Below are 20440 nucleotides of genomic sequence, written 5' to 3' on the forward strand. Positions count from 1 at the left end.
TTAATACACTGTTCAAGTTTTTTTTTTTGCCACTAGAACTAAAATATACTATTCTAAAGGTTTTAAGGGTGCTGATGCTGAACTCGAATCCGAAGTTTTTGAAATTTTACCGTTATAAACTGCAAAAAAATTTATTTTTACTGTTTTTGAGGTATGCTTTGGTATGTTGTAATTAATGTGGTAATGAACTTCAGCTGTTTGTCCATTCACAGTAATACTTGTGGATAGCATTTTGATTTTTCTTTTTGCACAACTTTTTTTTCATCGTTGACATTAAGTATTTTCTAATTGTCTTGTATTGATCAGGAGACCGTTTTGCTTCTATAAGCATTGACAAAGCTTAATCAAAAGTCAGCGTAACTGTCGAAATCTTTGAGGTGTTTCGACCTCGAGATATGATTTGTTTAAATAGTTTTTCAATTTACTAATTACTATTTGGCAGAACGTTTTGCAAGAGAAAAATTGCATTTTGAGACCTAAAATATGGTAAAACACATTTAATAAAACCATATACAAAAAAATAAAAAAAATATTTTAGACAAACATTTTTTAATTTTTAATTCAGTTCTATACAAATTTTGTTCTAATGTTTGCCTAACACAAAAGTACCGTTATTTAAAAAACAAATGAAATTCTAATATTCAGTTTATTTTTTTTTTCTCCAATTTTACTTGATAACCAAGTAGAAACTAATGCTATTTAAAGAACATACTTGATTTAATAAACTCTTAAAAAATTCATTAACAATTACAATTGATTTTAAATAAAATAGCCCTGGTTTTTTTTCTAATTCTCAGTAGCTACACATTTTTTTATTTTATTTGAAAAGCAAAAACAAACTAACCAAATAAGTATTTGTTTTGATCCAATATAATAATTGATTTTAAATAAAATAGCCCTGGTTTTTTTTCTAATTCTCAGTAGCTACACATTTTTTTATTTTATTTGAAAAGCAAAAACAAACTAACCAAATAAGTATTTGTTTTGATCCAATATAATAATTGATTTTAAATAAAATAGCCCTGGTTTTATTTCTAATTCTCAGTAGCTACACATTTTTTTATTTTATTTGAAAAGCAAAAACAAACTAACCAAATAATAGTACAGGAAAGTTAGTAAAAAAACAGGCATATTGTGGAACGAAATACAGGACGGCTGAATTTTTCAAATCTGAAAAAGGGGTATTAGAAAAGCTTAAGTCCTGGTTTTCGGGACGGCACCCCCCTGGCGAAATCCGCCATTTTGGAAAACGCGAATCGCTCTATATCTCCAAAACTATAGGTTCTATAGAATTGGTTATCAGACCAAAGTTCTTGGAAATTTAATTATATTTTTCTTTGTGATACATTATTTTTCTAAGCGGGCAATAGTTTTGAGGTTATGTTGTTTTTATTTGTTTTTCGGCTTTTTTTTAAAGTTTTTATCATTCCCGGTAATAGTTACATAATTTCTTAAACAATAATAGTTATAGACCATCAAATTTCCAAAAATTTGGTATATTTTTTAAAATCATGCGATGTATGAGTCGAAAGTTATTGATTTGAAAACTATAGTTTTAGTACGGGAAAGTTAGTAAAAAAACAGGCTTTTTGTGGAACGAAATATAGGAAGGCTGATTTTTTCTGATCTGAAAGAAGGACATTAGAAAAGCTTAAGTCCTGGTTTTCGGGACGCCAACCCCCTGGCGAAATCCGCCATTTTGAAAAAACGCGAATTGGTCTATATCTACTTAACTATTGGTTTGACCGAATAAGTTACTTAACCAAAGTTAAAGGTAATATAAACATCTTTTCTTGTGCATTCACTATTTTTCAGCGAGAACAACACTTTTGAGGTTATGTCGTTTCATTTTTTATTTTTTCGGTTTTTTTAATTTTTCTCAGTCCTTATGATAGTTACATAATTGTTTAACATCATAAAAGGTGGATGTTTGACTTAAAACAAAATATGTATACCACAATATTGTAAGTTTTACCATTATTTTTTGTTTTTTTAATATTAAATTAATATTTAGAGGAAATTGTCCGAACACCTAAATAATGAAAAAAAAAAACACCTCCTCTCATATCAAATTTTTCTTGTTTTCGCATATCGTACACGATTTAGCCTTTTTTCATACTTTATGCAAAAAAATATTAGTATATTGTTTGAAAATTTTGAGAGGGATTGCTCTTTAAGGTTCCGTATCTTTGGTTCGAAAAGACATATAATCTTCAAAAGTATACCAAATTAATGGAAATTTGATGCTCTACAACTTTTGTGATGATAAAAAATTATGTAACTATCATAGTGACTGAGAAAAATTAAAAAAAACCGAAAAAATAAAAAATAAAACGACATAACCTCAAAAGTGTTGTCCTCGCTGAAAAACAGTGAATGCACAAGAAAAGTTAATTATATTACCTACAACTTTGGTCAAGAAACTTATTCGGTCAAGCCAATAGTTAAGTAGATATAGACCAATTCGCGTTTTTCAAAATGGCGGATTTCGCCAGGGGGTTGGCGTCCCGAAAACCAGGACTTAAGCTTTTCTAATACCCTTCTTTCAGATTTGAAAAAATCAGCCGTCCTGTATTTCGTTCCACGAAAAAGTCTATCTTTCCTGTACTATAAGTATTTGTTTTGTTTTAATTTTTCAAATAAACTCAATAAATGTTTTGCTTCTAAAGTAAGTTCACGAGACTTAAGTTTAAATTCATTTAGTCATTGATTTTAAAATCAGAAGTACGTTAAAAGTTTATATAATATTTCCTCTACACTCGTTCAAGCGGTTTTAAACTGATAAATAAGCTGGATATTTGAATTTCCATTTTAATTAAGTATTTTTACGGACTTACAGCGATAATAACAACTTTTTTCATATAAAATATGACACGGCTCGACGTTTCGATAAAGTTACACTTATCCTGGTCATCTCGTAACCATCTCGTGACTTTTTTTTATAAAAATCTTTAACACTAGAGCTTCTTTTACCATTAGACAAGTACATACATATACATATTAATCGCTGTCGAAGATGGTCAAGCCTATATTGTGCGCAGTTTAAAATACGTAGTACAGTGAGCTGACATGCACATTAGGGTGGGTAAAAAAAAAATCAAATTTCTTTATTTTTTATAATGTACTCCGAAAAATCGATTGCTAGACTATACACACCAAATATGAGCTCTATATATTAATGGTGAGGTCCTCCGCTTCGCAATTTTCCATTTTTACATTAAGCTTTTTTTTATAAATCGACTTTTTTGCAAATTTCTTTACATATTCTTGTAGGAAATTGAACGCTTTACAAAAAAGTCCTCATCAAAATTATAAAAACATTTTTTACTTTTAAAAATTTTCTAATTCACTGAAAATTCATTATTTTCAAATTATAAAAATGTTTTCTTGTAGGGGCTTAAACGTTCTATAAAAAATTTTAAACGTTCAATTATTAACATTGTTAACTTATCTATCAGTTGAATTCAAACCATAGCTAATATCGTAATTTAATAAACGCTAGGCTTAAGCTTTAAAGTATGGAATTTTTAAGTACGTTTGAATGAACTCAGGTACTTTTTTCGGGTTAAGCTTTTATGAGGAATCCTGTTGAGGGTACTGAGAATTTTTAAATGTCTGAAATTCTAACTGGATAAATGAAAATGACTCATCTTACCTGTACTTTTAATAATACCTACTAATCTGTAAGTATATGAAGTAAATGAGTTTTACTTTTCGTACTTGGACGCCTTTAATAGAAAGGCTTGTTAGCTGCAAAAATGCTATAAAACCCCTATGACAAATGGTCATTAAGTAGAAAATCGTTTCCTGATGCACCTATTCATTAGTTAATATGCTTCCAAACCTTTATGGTGTTAATAGTTGTTTTTCAATTTTTTACAAACTTAAACTTTCGACCTTGCATGTTATTATAGTATTAGACCACGTCAATATTTTTTAACGATTGCATCTTTCTAACTCATTTTATGTTGACGCATTGGAATTTTTCATTATTTATTTAAAACAAGTACTTCGCCCAGAAAATGAAAAGGGGCGTCAAAAAAATAAAATGCTTTCTAGATGAAGCAGTCTATTATCGTTTTAATGTCATCAGCAATTATTTCCATTTTTTTTTTTTTTTTAAGAACAACAGCTTGGTAACAAAAATCACCTCGATGTTCTTAAGCTATAACTGACAGATAACAACACGTTAGTGTATCTGGGTAAAGAATTCTCTTTAAAAAAAAAGACAAATGCAGACAAATCATACTCGACTGCAACCAACAACAAAAATAAGATAAATTGAAACAAACAGATACGAACTTTAAGGATTTTATGGCACTCCTGTTGGGAGGATGTGGAAGTGAAAAATTGTTTTTTTTTTTTTTTTTTCAATGAGCCTTGTCAGCTTATTTAATGAAAATCTCTGAAAGGAAGGAAAATTACATAAAACACATAAGAAAATTTTGTATGTAGTTCCTTTTGTATATGGTTATCTTTTATGGCCAAGAAACTGTCCCATAAGAAAAATGAAAAATAGAAAAAACTTTTAAGTGAACATTGACCCTTACGAGTAATTCAATTATACAACTCAACAGAGAGCAAAAATGTAACGACTGAATGGCGTCCAATTAAACACTCGTATAAATATATAATTTCATATAAATTGCGAATAGGGGGCTCGTTCGACTTGGTCGCTGTTGATTGGTTATCTATTTGTTAGTTTTTTTTTTTTGTAAGCAATAACAACAACAAGTAGCGAATGATTATGACGTCAATGTATGTGATAGTTAAATAAAAAAAAAATCCACAACACGGACAACACAAACAAAAAAATAATAATAACAATATCTTTGTGGTCATAAATAAGTTCGGTGTGTGGCAACGTTGAAATGTCGCACTTGTGCTTCCTCGAGCGCGTCTCTTATCAGGAAATATCAGTTTTTAATGACTTTGTGGTGCACATGGATTTGGTTTTGATATTATAAGGTACAAAGACCACAGACTGAGTCGAACAAGGTCAGACAGTGAGAAAAATAAGTTTACACAAACAAAATAGTAATTAATTTAATAGATAACTTTTTTTCGAAAGAAAAATATTTTTCAGTGCTTTTTGAAGAAAAATAACAAGACTTTATTTTTGTTTTAAGATTTTAAAAGATAGAAATTATTGAGCATTGAAATGTAGCAGTTTTTTTTTTATCAGATTCGGAAGGAGAAACAATATCGACACCTAAAAGAATGCAAAAGTATTTGTATTTTATTTTTTTGCTGCAACCTGATATCTGTTTTTCGGATTATCTAAGCATGTTATATAGGAGTATAATAGTAATACGAAGCCAAGTGTTTTTTCTTTGACACATTTATTTAGAGGATACTACTGTAAACGGTTATATTAGGTATTAAAAAATAAGCTTCTGACAAATCTCGAAGTAAGAATCGCTTTATTTGTAAAGCGAAAGACTTGAAAACATGGTATACTGAGTATACTAGTGATAGGGTTAAGCGACAAAAAATATTTTTTCCAAAAAGGGGGCGTTATATCTGCTCCCAACAATTATAGTTGCAGAAAAAACTATTCTTTTGAAAATCGATTTAAGATAACGTTTACAATAAGAAGGTATAAAATACCTTGATTATAAACTTGGTTAATCCTCCGCCTGGCACATATTTTAAACCCTTCGGCCCTATGCATTTGTATGTAACTATATGTGATGAATTAAAACTAATTTTCCTCCCAAACCTGTATATATTGTTTGTACTAACTAATCTTAGTAGATTTTTTCCTGCAAAGATAAAAAAAATTCCTAAAACATTAAAAAAAATGAATTATGATTTAAGTTTATTTTTCCATTTTATTTTGAAAAATAGGCTATTTTTGAGGAAAATATAAATTCGAATATCAATTTTGATTCGATATTTGTTTGATGCTATGCATTGAGTTAATTTAATTCTACCATGATACCGTTATAGTCTCATGCGGTTAATATTCGGCCCTTGCGAAGTATCAGTCAAAGAGGAAATTTGTCCTTTTTTATACGAATCGGAGAGTTTTTACCGCACCTCAAAGCATTATTCGTGTAAAATCGAAGAATTTTCCGCTCTGACGGATACCTCGCTAGGGTCCAGTATCATAAATGTTTTGGAAAAATCAAAATTTATATAAATTTTGAAACGATATACCATTTTCACCTTTAAAGCAGCCATAAAATGTGATAATAAACAATGAAATATGCACTTCATCCCTCATCCGCCAAAGAGTAGCTGCACACAATATCACAAACATACACAAATAGACATAATGTGTATATGTACTTCGTAAAAATGAAATGCAGCCTCTAAGGTAAATACATAACATTTTCATAATGAATCTATACGGGGGCTACGCCCAAGTGCCTGTTCGAAGGTGTACTTTTTTTTGTACGAAATATGCCTGGCCCGACCCCTCGGTCAATGTATCAATGTTCTGAATAAATTTCTCAAAATAAAGGCCATACCATTTGTACCAATAGAAATTGTGAATGGAGTTCCACAAGGCTGATATTTAGGACCCATTCGCTTTGGTTTTTTTTTTTTAATAACAAAAATCAGTCCTGTGTTAAGCCTTTGTTTCTTTTAATGTTCATGAACAAAAGATTTTTAGTTGACCTCTAAAAGTCGTGTTGTGCCAATATATTCCTGCAAAAAAAATTTTTTGTCCCAACATATGAGAAGAAAGGATGAAGTACACGTGTCAAGAATCAGTTTTAACATAGAAAGCTGTAGTTTTGTTTATTTGCTTTAATGAGTTAGGTTTCATTACAAAAGGCCAAAACTTTCCGTAATCGGAAAATAAAAACATTTGGTCGGTACCAATAAATGGAAGTTTTAGATTTTGTTTTTCGTGTTCGTGGAATAAAGGGGTTGCAGAATCTGTGGAAGAATTTATTTTACCTCGAATTGTTTGGACATTCACGGCCATTATCCACTATACATTATCATGTGATATTCGAGGTCAAAGAATAATTATTCTTTAATTTTTTCTATTTTTAGATAGAACGAATTTAAAAAATATGATAAGATTTCCTAAAATAATTTATCATTGGTTAACAATATTTAAAATAATCTGTTTGTATCAGTTTTTTTTTCTAACAAAAGAAATTATAAAATAATGTACTGATGAAATGTAATGAGAATGATGAAGATTTTATGAATGCACATTCAGAACAAAACTACATTAAACAATTTAAGCTTTATTTTTCATTAACTAAAATGTTTAACTCTACAACATTAAGAAATGTTTTTAATGAATTTTTTGTTTTATCCAATACCTTCAGGTCATCCTCTGACAATCATGATGGTGTCAGTTTTAATATATTCTTGATTATTATGCCACAATACAAACAAAAAATAAACATTATTGCTTATACATATTTAATTTAATATAAAAAGAAAAACATTGATGATAGAATATAATATATTATTGAAAAGATCGGTAGATGACGGAGAAAAGTTTTAATTTTATTACCAAAGAAATTTAAAGAAACTTAAGAGATAGATAGTTAGGTTGCAATAAATATGTTTGGGTTATTATTACCAAAACTATCTACTTTTGTATATATTTTGAGAATAAAAAAACACAAAAAATTGCATGCATAAAGTAAACAATGAAAAGAACGCATAGTCAAGAAGTTTCACATCAAATAGTTAAGAGTTTATACTTGTTCAATTTTTCAGTTGAACGAATTTCTGATATTACATTGAGGATTGTATTACAAATCACGCTACCAACGTAATTATAAGAGCTTGATAATGTTGTTATTTGAATATTTAACTGTATTTAAAAGCAATGGAAACGAAGGTATATATTTTTTGAATCTTAAACCTTTTGATGGAAAAGGCCTTACAGCCCTTACGGATATCGTACGAGAATTTGTACAATTTTAAGTAACTTCAATATTAACGTTTGTAACGAGTCGATTCATGAGGAAAAAAATCCTCGAAATATTTCTAAAATAATAACCCACCAACAGTTTAATAGTGGTAGGTAGTGTTCATTTTTTTAACTACACATTTCTAACTAATATTTTTTCTTTTGTTTGGTCTTTGTACGGAACAAAATTTTATTTGGATTTTCTAATTTAATGCGTTCTTTTCACTGTTTTCAATCATTCAAAATTCGAAGATATCTAAAAAATAACTACAATTATTATGAGTTTAAACATTAAAAACTTACAGTAGAATGCCGCCAAAATTTAATTAAACCATGAATGTCTGTTGATGGCGCTAGTAGCAAAAAGTCTCGCCATTCATTATAACTTATATTTAAACTTCCATCTTGATCCATTCTATAAGAGTATAATTTGTACATAATTTAATAGATTAATGGTTATATTGTAATGATTGATTGTACAAACCTCTTTAGTAAATGCTTTGCTTCAGCTTGATCAACTTCAATACCTAAATCTTTAAATGCTGAAATCAACTCTTCCAAGTCAACTTTTCCTAAAATAAAAAAATAAACAAAAAGTATTTGAAAAATTTTAAGAATTGTTTTCAAGTGAAGAAAAAAAAAATACACTTACCATCACGATTTTTATCCAAATGAGAAAATTGAAGTCGAAGATTCTTTTCATGCTCACGCACATAATGCACAAATTCAGCAAGGCCAACATCTCCGCTTTGAGTTTTGTCAGATTGTTTAAGAAAAGTCTGAAAATTAAAATGAGAAAAACCATTATAGATAGTACAAATCATTATAGTTTGTAATAAATTTACTTAGTTAAAATAATAATGATAATTTATTTAATTTCATTAAATTTTTGGTAATAGTATTTCAAATTATTTGATATCGCAAAAATGTTTGCAGTTTAAAAAAAAAGACATTTGCCATTTTTATTATTCCATCTCAGAGGATCGACTCTCTGTAGTTGATCAAAGAATAAAGGAGGCACCAAAGCCACAACATGGAAAATCTGTTATTCTAAAAACAAAAATATAAAAATTCAGTAAACTACCACAAAAATCCATTATCCTAAAAATTCGTATATCTCCTTTAGTGTTGTGTTTTGGGCTCCGTACCTACCAGTGTTGCCAGACTAATTAATAGGCAAGGAGCCGATTTGGAAAAATCTTGGAGCCAAAAAAAAGCCGCTTTTAAAAATGATCTAAAAACACACAAACAATTTTTTGTGGTATGAGATATTTGATTATTTTTTTAAATTTTCAGATAACTTTTGCTTATCAGACTTCAAGTATAATTATTTGTTTTTAATTTTGTTCATAATTCTGGTTCTCACGTTTATTTACGGGTGTTAAATTAAATTTGTAATACTTGAAAATAAAAAATATTGGCAAATGGGTTGTCCTTGTTTACATCTTTGGTAGTTTTTTGCTGTAAAAAACTTTGATTTTAAAGGAGCCTTAAATCGCCATGTTCAAAATTTAAAGAGCCAAATGCGATAGTCGGAAATCAAAATTTTTAAGGATCGAGTTCTAGGAGACTTTTTGGCGATAAATAGTCGGCTCTGGCAATACTGGTACCTATTACTAAGTACTTCTGATTGAATTCAACTCCTTTTCTTCTATAGAGAAAATGTGTTTGAATGTATTCAGAAGTACTAAAAAGTACTTTGCAGTAGATACTAGAGTCAAAAGGAACTCGACTAATAACTTTATGGTGTTGATTTCTTATGACACAAAATAAGCAGAGGAAAAAAAAAACGTTTATTTTCAACTTTAATATTTGAGTTTCGTGTCAGCAAATCGCCTATAACCTTGTTTTTTCTGCAAAAAGGGATCAGAAAGTAACAGAAGAATCTGAGAAACTATGATTTTTCTTCTTTAGTTCAATGCAATAAAATTTTAATTTAGACAAAATATTTAACCGCATTTTTAATGGTGGAAAATTTACTTATATCATTTCCTGATATTGAATGAAGGAATATTATATGTATATATGTAAAAATCTATTGTAAAATCTATTGAAATGAACACAGATATTATGCCACATATTCACCAAAATGATGCTACCAACAAAACTTTTAAAAGTCTCGTGATCTAGTGTTCGAAAGATAAAGTGGAAATTACTTTTCGCGCATCGATATGACTTCATTTTTTTTTTCAATTCCAGAACAACATATTGGTACTTGGAACAGCCAAATTTTGGAAGAATTTAATATAAATTGCCTCTAATACGGCTTCTAATCTTTTCTTATACCTTATTAACGCTTGCTTTCATCGACTGAATTTTTTTCTTTTTTTTTCCTTAATTTCTTATGAACGACTCATCCGATTTGGTATACAAACTTGGTCTACAAACGCGGTCTCAATCTAATTATTATCTTTATTATCTGGTTAATTATAAAACTTAAGGCTGCAAAGAAGCATTCATAGTCAATTGAAGATCTAAATAATTTACTTATCCGGACCTGGAAAACGATACCTGTATCCACATAGAAAACCCTCTGAGTAAATTTCTCGGCTATGTAGGGCAGATATAATGGACCTACAGCCAGCTGTGGTGACTTTGGCCCCTCAGTGTCATAGGGACACTTTATATGTACATTGTACATACATATATTAAAGCCGAAATAAACGGTCTTACACATGGGTATAAATAAACAATTATACGTAAAGAAACTGAAGATATCAGATTCTCTTGGCTGCAAATCGAAACGATTATGTATATAAAATTTCAAAATCAATCCTGTATCCATTGGCAACCTTAAAAGTTAAGATGAATGATTGTCCAGATGTTTTAAGTGAACCATGTCAGACTATTTTATCGCTAAATAGGCGCCAACGAAATCCTCTCAAACACTATACCCATCCCATCCACCCATAAACTGCCTAAAAGGATCAAATAAAATCATCCCCTGTCTACCATCAAGGCTATTTCTAGCAAATATTGATAACACTTTAGAAGAAAAAAAGAAAGAAAATGTTCTACTTCGGTTTCGGTGTGCATATAAGTTTTCTTTTTTTGACAAAAAAAAAACACTTTGGCTAATATCCAAGTTAGCCAAATATTTATGATGCCACCTAATTAAATAAATTATTATCTCATTTTGAGAAATGAGTTTTTTATAAACAATTTGTTTTTTTTTTTTTTTGTATGACAAAAAAGAAACCTTAAAAGATTTGTCTTTCTTTCATGCAATGCGTCTTATAATACCTAATTACAATAACAATTAGTTTATGTTAATTCAAAAATCGTGCCATTGATTTTGAAATAAGACAGAAATAGAGCAAATTTGCATTTGAAAGAGCCTTGTCACTTATGCTAGCCACTTTTAACCCTTGTGCAAAAAAGAATAAAATATTTATATGCACATAAATATAAACCCACCGCCTCTGCCTCCTTCCGTAAAGAGAATGTACAGAGATTAATAGTTACGTAGATAAATACATGCATATAAATACAAGTATACAGAGAGTATTATTGAATTTATCTTTTACGAAACAAAAATGTTGAAAGCTTCGTCTCTGTCGAAATAATGGAGGTATATACAACAAAGACTTTTTTTTTTTGAATAAAATACCACCGCACCGCAGAATAACCTTTTCAAAAATCAAAAAGTAGAAAAAAGAATTATACAGAATTATTATGAAAATCGATTTTGTGCGAAATGAAGTGTTTGGCAGAGCATTATTAAACAAACGAACTTCTGAAGGCCAGCGTGAGACTGAAGGAAGTTAAAATGTTTATAATGACTGCCACTGCCATTATAATAACTTTGGCGAATGGTAAAGAATTAAACAGCTCGATGAAATGTTTTGAATAGTTTGATGTATGAGCGACAATAAATGTACGAGTACCTTATAGCAGGAAATGTTTTTAAGTATACAAATGGTTTACACTAGACTTTTAGATCTAGATTCAGTATATACCGTACCTATATACAAAAAAGAAGAATCAATATTCTAAACCAGTATTTATTTACTATTTACCGAATCCAAATCGTATTCAGTATCTCCAAGTCCAACTCATTTCAAGTTGCTCAATGATATTTAAACAAATAGTCTCAATATTGAAGACATCTTTTTCGATTTTGAAATTAACAAAGAACATTTTTTTTTAATTTTTTGTATAGCTAATACTCGAAATCCCCAATGATAGTTTTGGGGCATCTGATCCCAAGATTCAAACAAATACTTTTAAGCCCTTAATAAAATATAAGTGAACAAAAAAACTAAATTATAAGGTATGTACATAATACATTATGTAGAATGTCTATTTACACTGTAACGGCTGTGACACAGTTGCATGATTTTTTGTTCCTGATTTGAGTACTTTTTACTAAATGCATTAAGATTTTAATATATTTTTTAAAATATATTTTGTTTATCCGAATTGTAACCTGTAACGTCACAATCTCTTAGATTAGGTGTTAGGTGTAGTGAAACGTATGTGACGTTAGAAAATCGAATTAGTCTGCTTCGGTGAATTATAGAAGTCTAATTGTAAATGTTTGAATCTAAAATCGTGGATTTCATATGCAGAACATATATTTCAGTATTGAGTTTTTATTATAATTCAAAAATGTAAAATGGGTCACATATTTTTAACGGGTAACGGGTGTGACATCGTTTGAAAAAAACATATTCAAATATTAAATACTATTTACCCAGTAAATAAGTTATGGGGTAAGAATCCTTAGAATGATTGACTCGACAATTTTTTTTAGCAACTTTTTACAATTTTAGACAGAAATGTGCGTCCACCGGCTTGCTTTGCAAATTTTTCACTCAAAAACTCTCAATTTTTAAAATTTTGTTTTAAAGAAAATACTAATGTTTACTAGTAAAATGTATGAGAATTAAATATCATCATTTAATTTCCTTAACGTTCACTTTAATTTTTTTTCTTATTGGTGGTCATTTTGCCTGGAATTTCCATATGTCGGAGTTGGCCCGCTTGATAATGCCATTTCAACAAGTTATTATAAAGAATAAACAAAAGAATTTGTTTCTTGTGGTTCACGGCCACTTTATTTCTTGTTATACAAGAAATATATATGCATAGCAGAAACAATTTAAAGCGATCTGCGTACTGTTACTCTTTTATCATACACGAGAAAGCGAGAAAAATGTGAAATGGTACAACGGTAATATTCAAATGGATGTTAATTGACTGATATACTTTGTAAGAGGGAATTACTATAAAATACTACGCTAGAGATCTGTGGTTCAGAATGCAATTAAAGCCTTTTTTTAGAATTTATGTCATCAATTTATGATTAAAAATCCTTATATTATAACACTTTTATTGGCGTTCCTCGTTGTATTATGGAAAATACGATATACTATTGCACGCCAAAGTTCTGAGTTCAATTTAAGCTATTTTGATTTTTTTTTTGGAGTACGTACTGCCTGCCCTTGCTAAAAATTGATAAAGATGACAGTCGTGAAGTGCATCTCAATTTAGCCTTTATGCACTAACATGGTTAAGGATGTACTATGTCCTTTAAACCGAAATTAATACAGAGTTTTCAAAAATATATTAAAACTTAGTTTTTTTTTTTCAGTTCAATGCACTAATAAATTTTAAATTTGATTTTTTGTTAAAAACTAACAAGTGGTTGTGATAATATGAAATTGGTATGTACTTTTAAAAATAGTCAGACAAAAATCCTCTCAAGTTAGGTATTGATTCGATCGATTTTATAATTCTCAAAAGCGATAAAGTGAGCCGCAAGCAACAAACTCGCCCCTAAGTATACAAAGGGGTCTTAGATTTAGAAGAAAAAAATAAAACAAACTTACACTCAACAAACACCCTCTTTTTGAACTAAAATCAATAGCTTAAAAGAATTTATTTTTAACATCATTTTTAATCATTTGCATTTGAATGTGGTATAGGCTAGCTTTCTTGACTTTCTTTTTCATCATTCCTCTTCTTTACCTCTCTCTCATCTTTCAATTCGGTTCGGTAACAACGTAGAATATATTATAGCTAGCTCTGAGCTCCGACACTTAAACCGTTTTGAATGAGAGGCTTATTTCAATTAATTGTGACATCATCAAAAAAATATATTCATCTATCTACTTTAACCATTATGCAAAAAGGCAGACAGAGATACACTGTCGGTCAATAGAATAAGTTCACCTTGTTAACGGCAAAGGAGAGTTAGGTATACTACCTGAAACCTAATAGAATTTTTGAGATAGTTGTAAACAAAAAAGGTTTTTTTTTCAATATAAATACAGTAAAATAAAATCAATGTTATCGATACATACTATTTTACATTAATAACACTGGTCTGAAAAATTTATCTTTTTTTTTCTCTTTATAATTTTTGAAATTGTGAAAGATTTGACTTTCCTGCAACCTGCAGTTTTTAGTAAATCCCACATGAACAAAAACATCTTAACGGAAATGTAAAATATATATTTAAAAAGTGAAATATGTAAAGAAAATTATAATATAAATGCATTAAAACAAATTTATACGTGTTTTGTAATTTTATATACAGATTTGTTTCTCCTAGGTACAAAAGTATATTTTTCTTATGGTTTTTGATGTGCTGAGTTCGATTCCAAAGTCAAAAAAATTCCATCACGTAAGGATTTTGAGATATACGCGTTAGAGAATCACAAAAAAAAACTCCTATATTTCAAAAACGAGAGTCGACCGAAATTTTTTGAATTTCGGATTCAAAGTAAGTCATTAGAAAAATATACTTTTGTTTTTGGGAGAAAAAAAAAATAACGTATGCCGTAATTCGACCCGTTTATTTATGTTAATAAGATATGCCAAACTTATTTACTTAAATTTATATATTTCGGAGAATATTGAAACAGCAAAAATAAAAAAATGGGTTATCGTGATTTTCCAACGGGAATATCTAAAAAAAAAACCTGACGTGCTAGAAAAATTCTGACTTCGGATTCAGAATCAGCACACAAAATTCTTTAGTAAAGTATAGTTTTATTAGAAGGAGGATTTCATTGCAGACCAGTGTAATTTAGTCACTTTCGTCCCATTTTTCCAAATAAGTCAAGTAAACCTATTCTATTGATTTATTAAAAAAGGTCTTTTTTGGAATCATTGCAATTTTTATTTTTAATTGTTTTGAATCGTCTTTCTTTTATGAATAAGTCAGAAAAAGGGCTACCTATACTTCAATCGAAAAGTAAATTTAAAAAAAAAACGACTCTAACGATATTTAATACAATTTAGTCATAAGACTCAACTTATTAAATAAAAAAAAATATTTTTTGTACAGTTTTTAACGGTACCTGCCATAGAATATTTTTTTTCTGGTTTCTGAATATCTTGTACACGACTAACCCGATATCAACGATTTTTTTTTGTTATACAAAAGCGTTTGAATAATGGTAATACATATTAAAATTTTAGAAAATTTTCAAAAAACACATTTTTGGATTTTTGAAAAAACATTTCAAATTTTTTTTTTGAAAAATCAATTTTTTGAAAACTGGTTGATGAAAAATTTGAAAATTTCGATTAAAGGTGCTAATTAATAATTTCTTCAAATGGAATAGGTACCAACTTTTTTTTTGAAATGTTAGAAAATTTTCATACCTATAAAAAAATAATTTTTTTTTAAACCTAACGATTTTAATTATTTTTTACACCACCGGTCAAATTCTTTTATCAAATTCAATAATTTTCGCAATTTTTTTTTTCATAGTAAGCTTAAAGATAAGAGCTAGGTACTTTTACCATAAGAATACTTGCTCTTGCGACCCAGTCATGGATTTTATTTTTTGGGTTTTTGTATGTGAAGAATTCAATTATTCCTTATGGCTTATACTCTCGTAAAGGTCTTAATTACATTTTTCATACTTCTGAGTTATAGAGGGAAACACTAAATCCAATACCTACAATTTGCATATGAATAAAAAAAATATTTCTAATTTTCGGACTTATTTAAAGACCTGGGCTAAAAACATGAATGAGAACCTATTTTATTGACCAACAGTGTGTATAAATACATTTTTATATAGACAAAAAAATAAGTATTTTAAAAGAAATGAATAAGATTCAAAAACCTACCTCTGCATAAACACTTGACAATCCAAATTCTTTAAGTGCATCGGATAGGTCATGTATATCAATTTTGCCATTGCCATCGCGATCAAGGCTATTAAATAATTTCTCCAGACGCTCCTCATCCTCGTGTGGCATTTCAGATGGCAGCTGTTGCTGTTGTTGTTGTTGCTGTTGCTGATGTTGTTGCTGTAGCAAAAGTTGTTGTGCAATTCGGGCATTTTCAGCCACAGTTGTTAATACACTTGTAATTGGTATTAACTTTACAGCATGCTGCTGTTGATTAGCTGCCTTATCATCAGCATTCGTAGAGTTTGTTGATTGTAAGTTAACACTACTCTTGGCATTGACCATTCTTGTGGAAAAGTTTCTTTTCAAGTTCGAAGGAAAAAAAAAATGCTAAAGTCCTTTTTAATTAATTGAAAACACTTTATTTGTCTTATTTAATTTAAAAAATGTTTTATGGCCTCGTTCGGTATGCGAATACCTTTGGGCAAAATTAGCAAAAAACTCAATATTGTAATTGGATTGTTCCTGTGCCAAAGAGTGCAACCAAAAAACACGCACTTGTCGCCTTGGGAATTAGAAAAAAGGCTCTTTTGTCCCTAAAAATAGATTCAATCAACGCAATTTTTGCAATTTTAATAAAGCATTTGTTTGTAATTAGTCAGAAGCAAGCACATCGATTCGATATAAGAACCACGTCTTCTTTTAGCGAAATCGGAAAGAGGGTGTCGGCAGCGGCGTTGTCGACGATGATGACGAATTATGAGATTTTTTTTCTGCACAAGAGGATCCCCAAGTGAACAAAAAAAGAGGAGCCCGGAACGCGTGCGACGACTGACGACGACGACAACCAGAGGCGAACAAACGACTGATGACACAGCAAAGTCTACAATTACTGAATTTAAAAAGACTACAAAAAAGAGTCTCAAGTCGCTGCTGGGGGCAGTGCAAGAAAAAATGGTTTTCCTAGAGAACGTAGGTATTCACACTTTCTAAAGAGGAGAGTACCTATATAACAATTGGCTATGACTCTGCTCTGGACTAGGGTAAGTGGATTTCACGAAAAATCAATGAAAGTGCAATGCCAATTGTATACACAAGAAGAAGGAAGAAGAATCAACCGACGACCAACGACGACGACGACGACTGGGAGAAGACAACGACGATGAGCGGAGACGAGACGACTTAATGTCTAGTCAACACTTTTTTTTTTTTCTTTTGTGAAAATTTAACCCGAGAAAACTTATAACTTATCTCATGAGAAATGAGCTATATAATATAGTTTAATTTAGTTTTTTCGTTTATAGGATTTCTCTCTCTTTTTTCCGGATGACCTTTTTTTCCAGTATATCTTTTATGCGAATTTGCCGATTATGGTGACGAGTTTATAAAAAACCCATGTGCTAAAAGGAAAGTTTTTTTTTTTGTATGCTTTTCTTTTTTTTTTGTTGGATTTTTCTCTTGACAATGGCGGGCGCGGGTTAAAAAAGCGTTTCTTTTTTTTTTGTATAATTTCTTTCGAGCAGAGTAGAAAAAAAAGTATATTGCCGAACCGAAGTCGAGGTGCCAAAGCTGTGGCTGGCTTCTCTTCTGTCTTTGGTTTTTTCGGGCCAAACTTGTGCTCTTGACTGGTTTTTTTTTTGCTTTTTTTGCAAAAAAATTTTGACGTTTTCTTTTGTGGTGGTTGGTTTTTTTTTTGGATAAAAAATGTCAAAATGGAAAAAAAGTAGGTCAAAGCATCACAGGTATCTATAACGATATGTGTGACGTCTGGTGGAGAATAGATAAATTAAATTTAGATAGATAATTACAGTAGGAACCATATTTGTTGAACTTTTGATTTTGTAATTAAAGCCTGGTACGCTGCTCGCGCTAAATTTTAGCTGAGATAAAATTCCCATACAAGTTATCGATAACTTGTATGGGATCCATTTTATCTCGGCTAAAAATTTTCGATAATTTGTATGGGAGCTAAAATTTAGCGCGAGCAGCGTACCAGGCTTCAGCTAAAATTTTTCGATAATTTGTATGGGAGCTAAAATTTAGCGCGAGCAGCGTACCAGGCTTAAAGTATGGGAGTTTTCGAAATCGTCCGACTTAATAAATTTAAAAAAAAATTGTTTTTTGTTAATCAGTCCTATTGTGAGTTTCACGTGAACAGGATTCCACCCGGAAAAAGTTCATTTCACTATTTCCCTATTGTGAGTTCCGGGCGAAAAGTTGTTCACGTTCGGACATCAGTCTCTCGGTATTTTTAACTATTTTTTTCAAGTAATATGCGAGGTAGTCGGCAGTAGTGATAGGAATTATCGAATGTTTTGAGCTATCGAAAGTTGGTAACTGAATGATTTGAACTATCGAATTTCATTCATTCATTCATTTGAATGAAAACTATCGAATATTCTATCGAATAAACTATCGAATAAAAACTATCGGATGAACTATCGAAAAAAAAAACTATAGAATAAACTATTGAATAAAAACTATTAAATATTGAGTTATTTAAAACTATTCGAATGATAAAACTATCGTAAGAATCAACTATTCGACTGAAAACACTATCATATAAAAAAAAACTATTCGAATGCTATCGACTAAAAAACTATCGATTGAAAATAGTAACAAAATGAATGAATGCATGATTTAAAACTATAGATTTAAGGCTTGGCCACACTGGAGGGTATGCGGTAGCGGTACGGGTAGCGGTGAGGGTACTTGTATGAAAAAAATTCCAAACTGACACATCAACGTTTAGGTGTGGAATTTTTTTAGTACAAATATCGTTACCGCTACCCGTACCGCTACCGCATACCCTCCGGTGTGGCCAAGCCTTTAATGAATATTATACAACTTTCGATAGCTTGATAGTTTTTAATCGATAATTCCCATCACTAGTCGATAGTTGTTCTCTCGTTTAAATTTTGGTGCCGAGCAAGAAACTTGTTTAGCCGAAAATGTAAATTCCCTTCGGTTGAAACTCACGATACCTTTTAAAATTCCGGCCGAACAAAAATATTCCGGGTGAAAAACAATGCACTTGAAACTCACGACCGGGCGTCGCACTCAATTTTTACAAAAAAGGACAAAAAAAAGGACCACCCTAATGTATATATTTCGGAAAATATTAAATACATAGTAATAGTTAAATTTTACATCATAAATTCAGTTTAATGATATGCTTACGACCTTTTTTTTATTAGTCAGCTTTGATTACACTTGTCAACCAGGTTTTTGTTACAGAAACCAGATTATACTAAAAGTTTTTCGTGTGCTGAGCTCGAATCCTAAGTCAGAAAAATTCCATCACATCATTTTTTTTTTAAATATTCGTTAAAAAATCGAAAATGCCGTTTTTAACTATTTTTGTGGTTATGTCTTAGCGTGTGGTTATTTGTTTTGATTGAATATGTAACGGTTTATAACGGCCATATTATTCACTAGTTTAAATAATACATCTGGATGTAAAAAATTTAACGGCCATATTATTCACTAGTGTAAAAATACATCTGGATGTAAAAAAATGTCCAAAATAAATCCAAATCCATAATATTCACTACTTAAATCCAAATTTTTAAATCAAATCTCCTTAAATCCAAACAAATTTAAACTGCTCTCTAAAGATCTGTTTAATTTTATAAACCCAGATGTAAAATTCATTTTCACAGTGTTCAGTTGTTTTGTGAAGTATTTTGAAAAGGAAAAATAAAGATAAATGCAAATTATACATAATTTTTTTTAGCGAATAATATGAACAAAAAATTAAATCCTTGGATTTATAAAACTCAGATTTAAGTGATTGGATTTAAAATTCACTTTAATCTCAACTAAATCCAGAGTGAATAATATGGCCGTAAAAGAAGTACCTATATTTTTTCTCTTTAAATCCGTTTAAATCTTTCAATATTTCTTTTCTTCTATGACGAATTTGTTACATCTCATGTTCATTTCCGTTTAATAGAAAATCTCGAAAAGTTCTTTAGCGATCGCTTTCAAATTTTGACATAACGTTCTGTTTACATTCCCGCAGAATCGTGTCATAAACCACTTTCAACAGGCGCTGAGCGCTGCATACAAAAGGAATACTTTCAAAATTAAAATACTTTTCAACATTCGTTAAAAAATAAAAAAAAATCTCCAAAATTTTAGATTTTTACATTGCATACATTTACATTTATTTATTGACACAGTTCATTGATTTAAGTTTTCTTTATGTTACATATACAATTTCGTTAAAATGTTTTTAAATTTCGTTTCTTTTCTTCATAAAATACGGACGCCTTAAAATGAAACAATCTTTACATAGAACGACTAGTATGCAAAACTCTTATTCTCAATCTCAAACCTAATTTTTATGTCATTAATAATTTTTTGTTTGTTGCATGGAAGATTTACAAAAAACTGAGATTCAAAAATGAGACAGCTTTCTGCATAGCTAGCGATTAAACTTAAAATTGGTTA

At 29.9% G+C, this 20440-nt stretch overlaps 1 protein-coding gene across 1 annotated transcript in view; it reads right to left on the reverse strand.

The window, feature by feature from the left end:
- The window catches only part of LOC129912038 (calcium-binding mitochondrial carrier protein SCaMC-2), a 46785-nt gene extending 29182 nt beyond the window's left edge, over positions 1–17603 (reverse strand). The window contains exons 1-4 of the mRNA XM_055990122.1: positions 15983–17603; positions 8544–8670; positions 8376–8463; positions 8195–8306 (exon numbers count right to left, since the gene is read on the reverse strand). Coding sequence (XP_055846097.1) covers positions 8195–8306; positions 8376–8463; positions 8544–8670; positions 15983–16330 — 675 coding nt within the window. The 5' untranslated portion in view covers positions 16331–17603. The remainder of the gene's footprint in view (positions 1–8194; positions 8307–8375; positions 8464–8543; positions 8671–15982) is intronic.
- Between the last annotated feature and the right edge of the window lie 2837 nt (positions 17604–20440).

This window comes from Episyrphus balteatus, chromosome 2 (genome assembly GCF_945859705.1).
Source record: "Episyrphus balteatus chromosome 2, idEpiBalt1.1, whole genome shotgun sequence".
NCBI lineage: Eukaryota > Metazoa > Arthropoda > Insecta > Diptera > Syrphidae > Episyrphus > Episyrphus balteatus.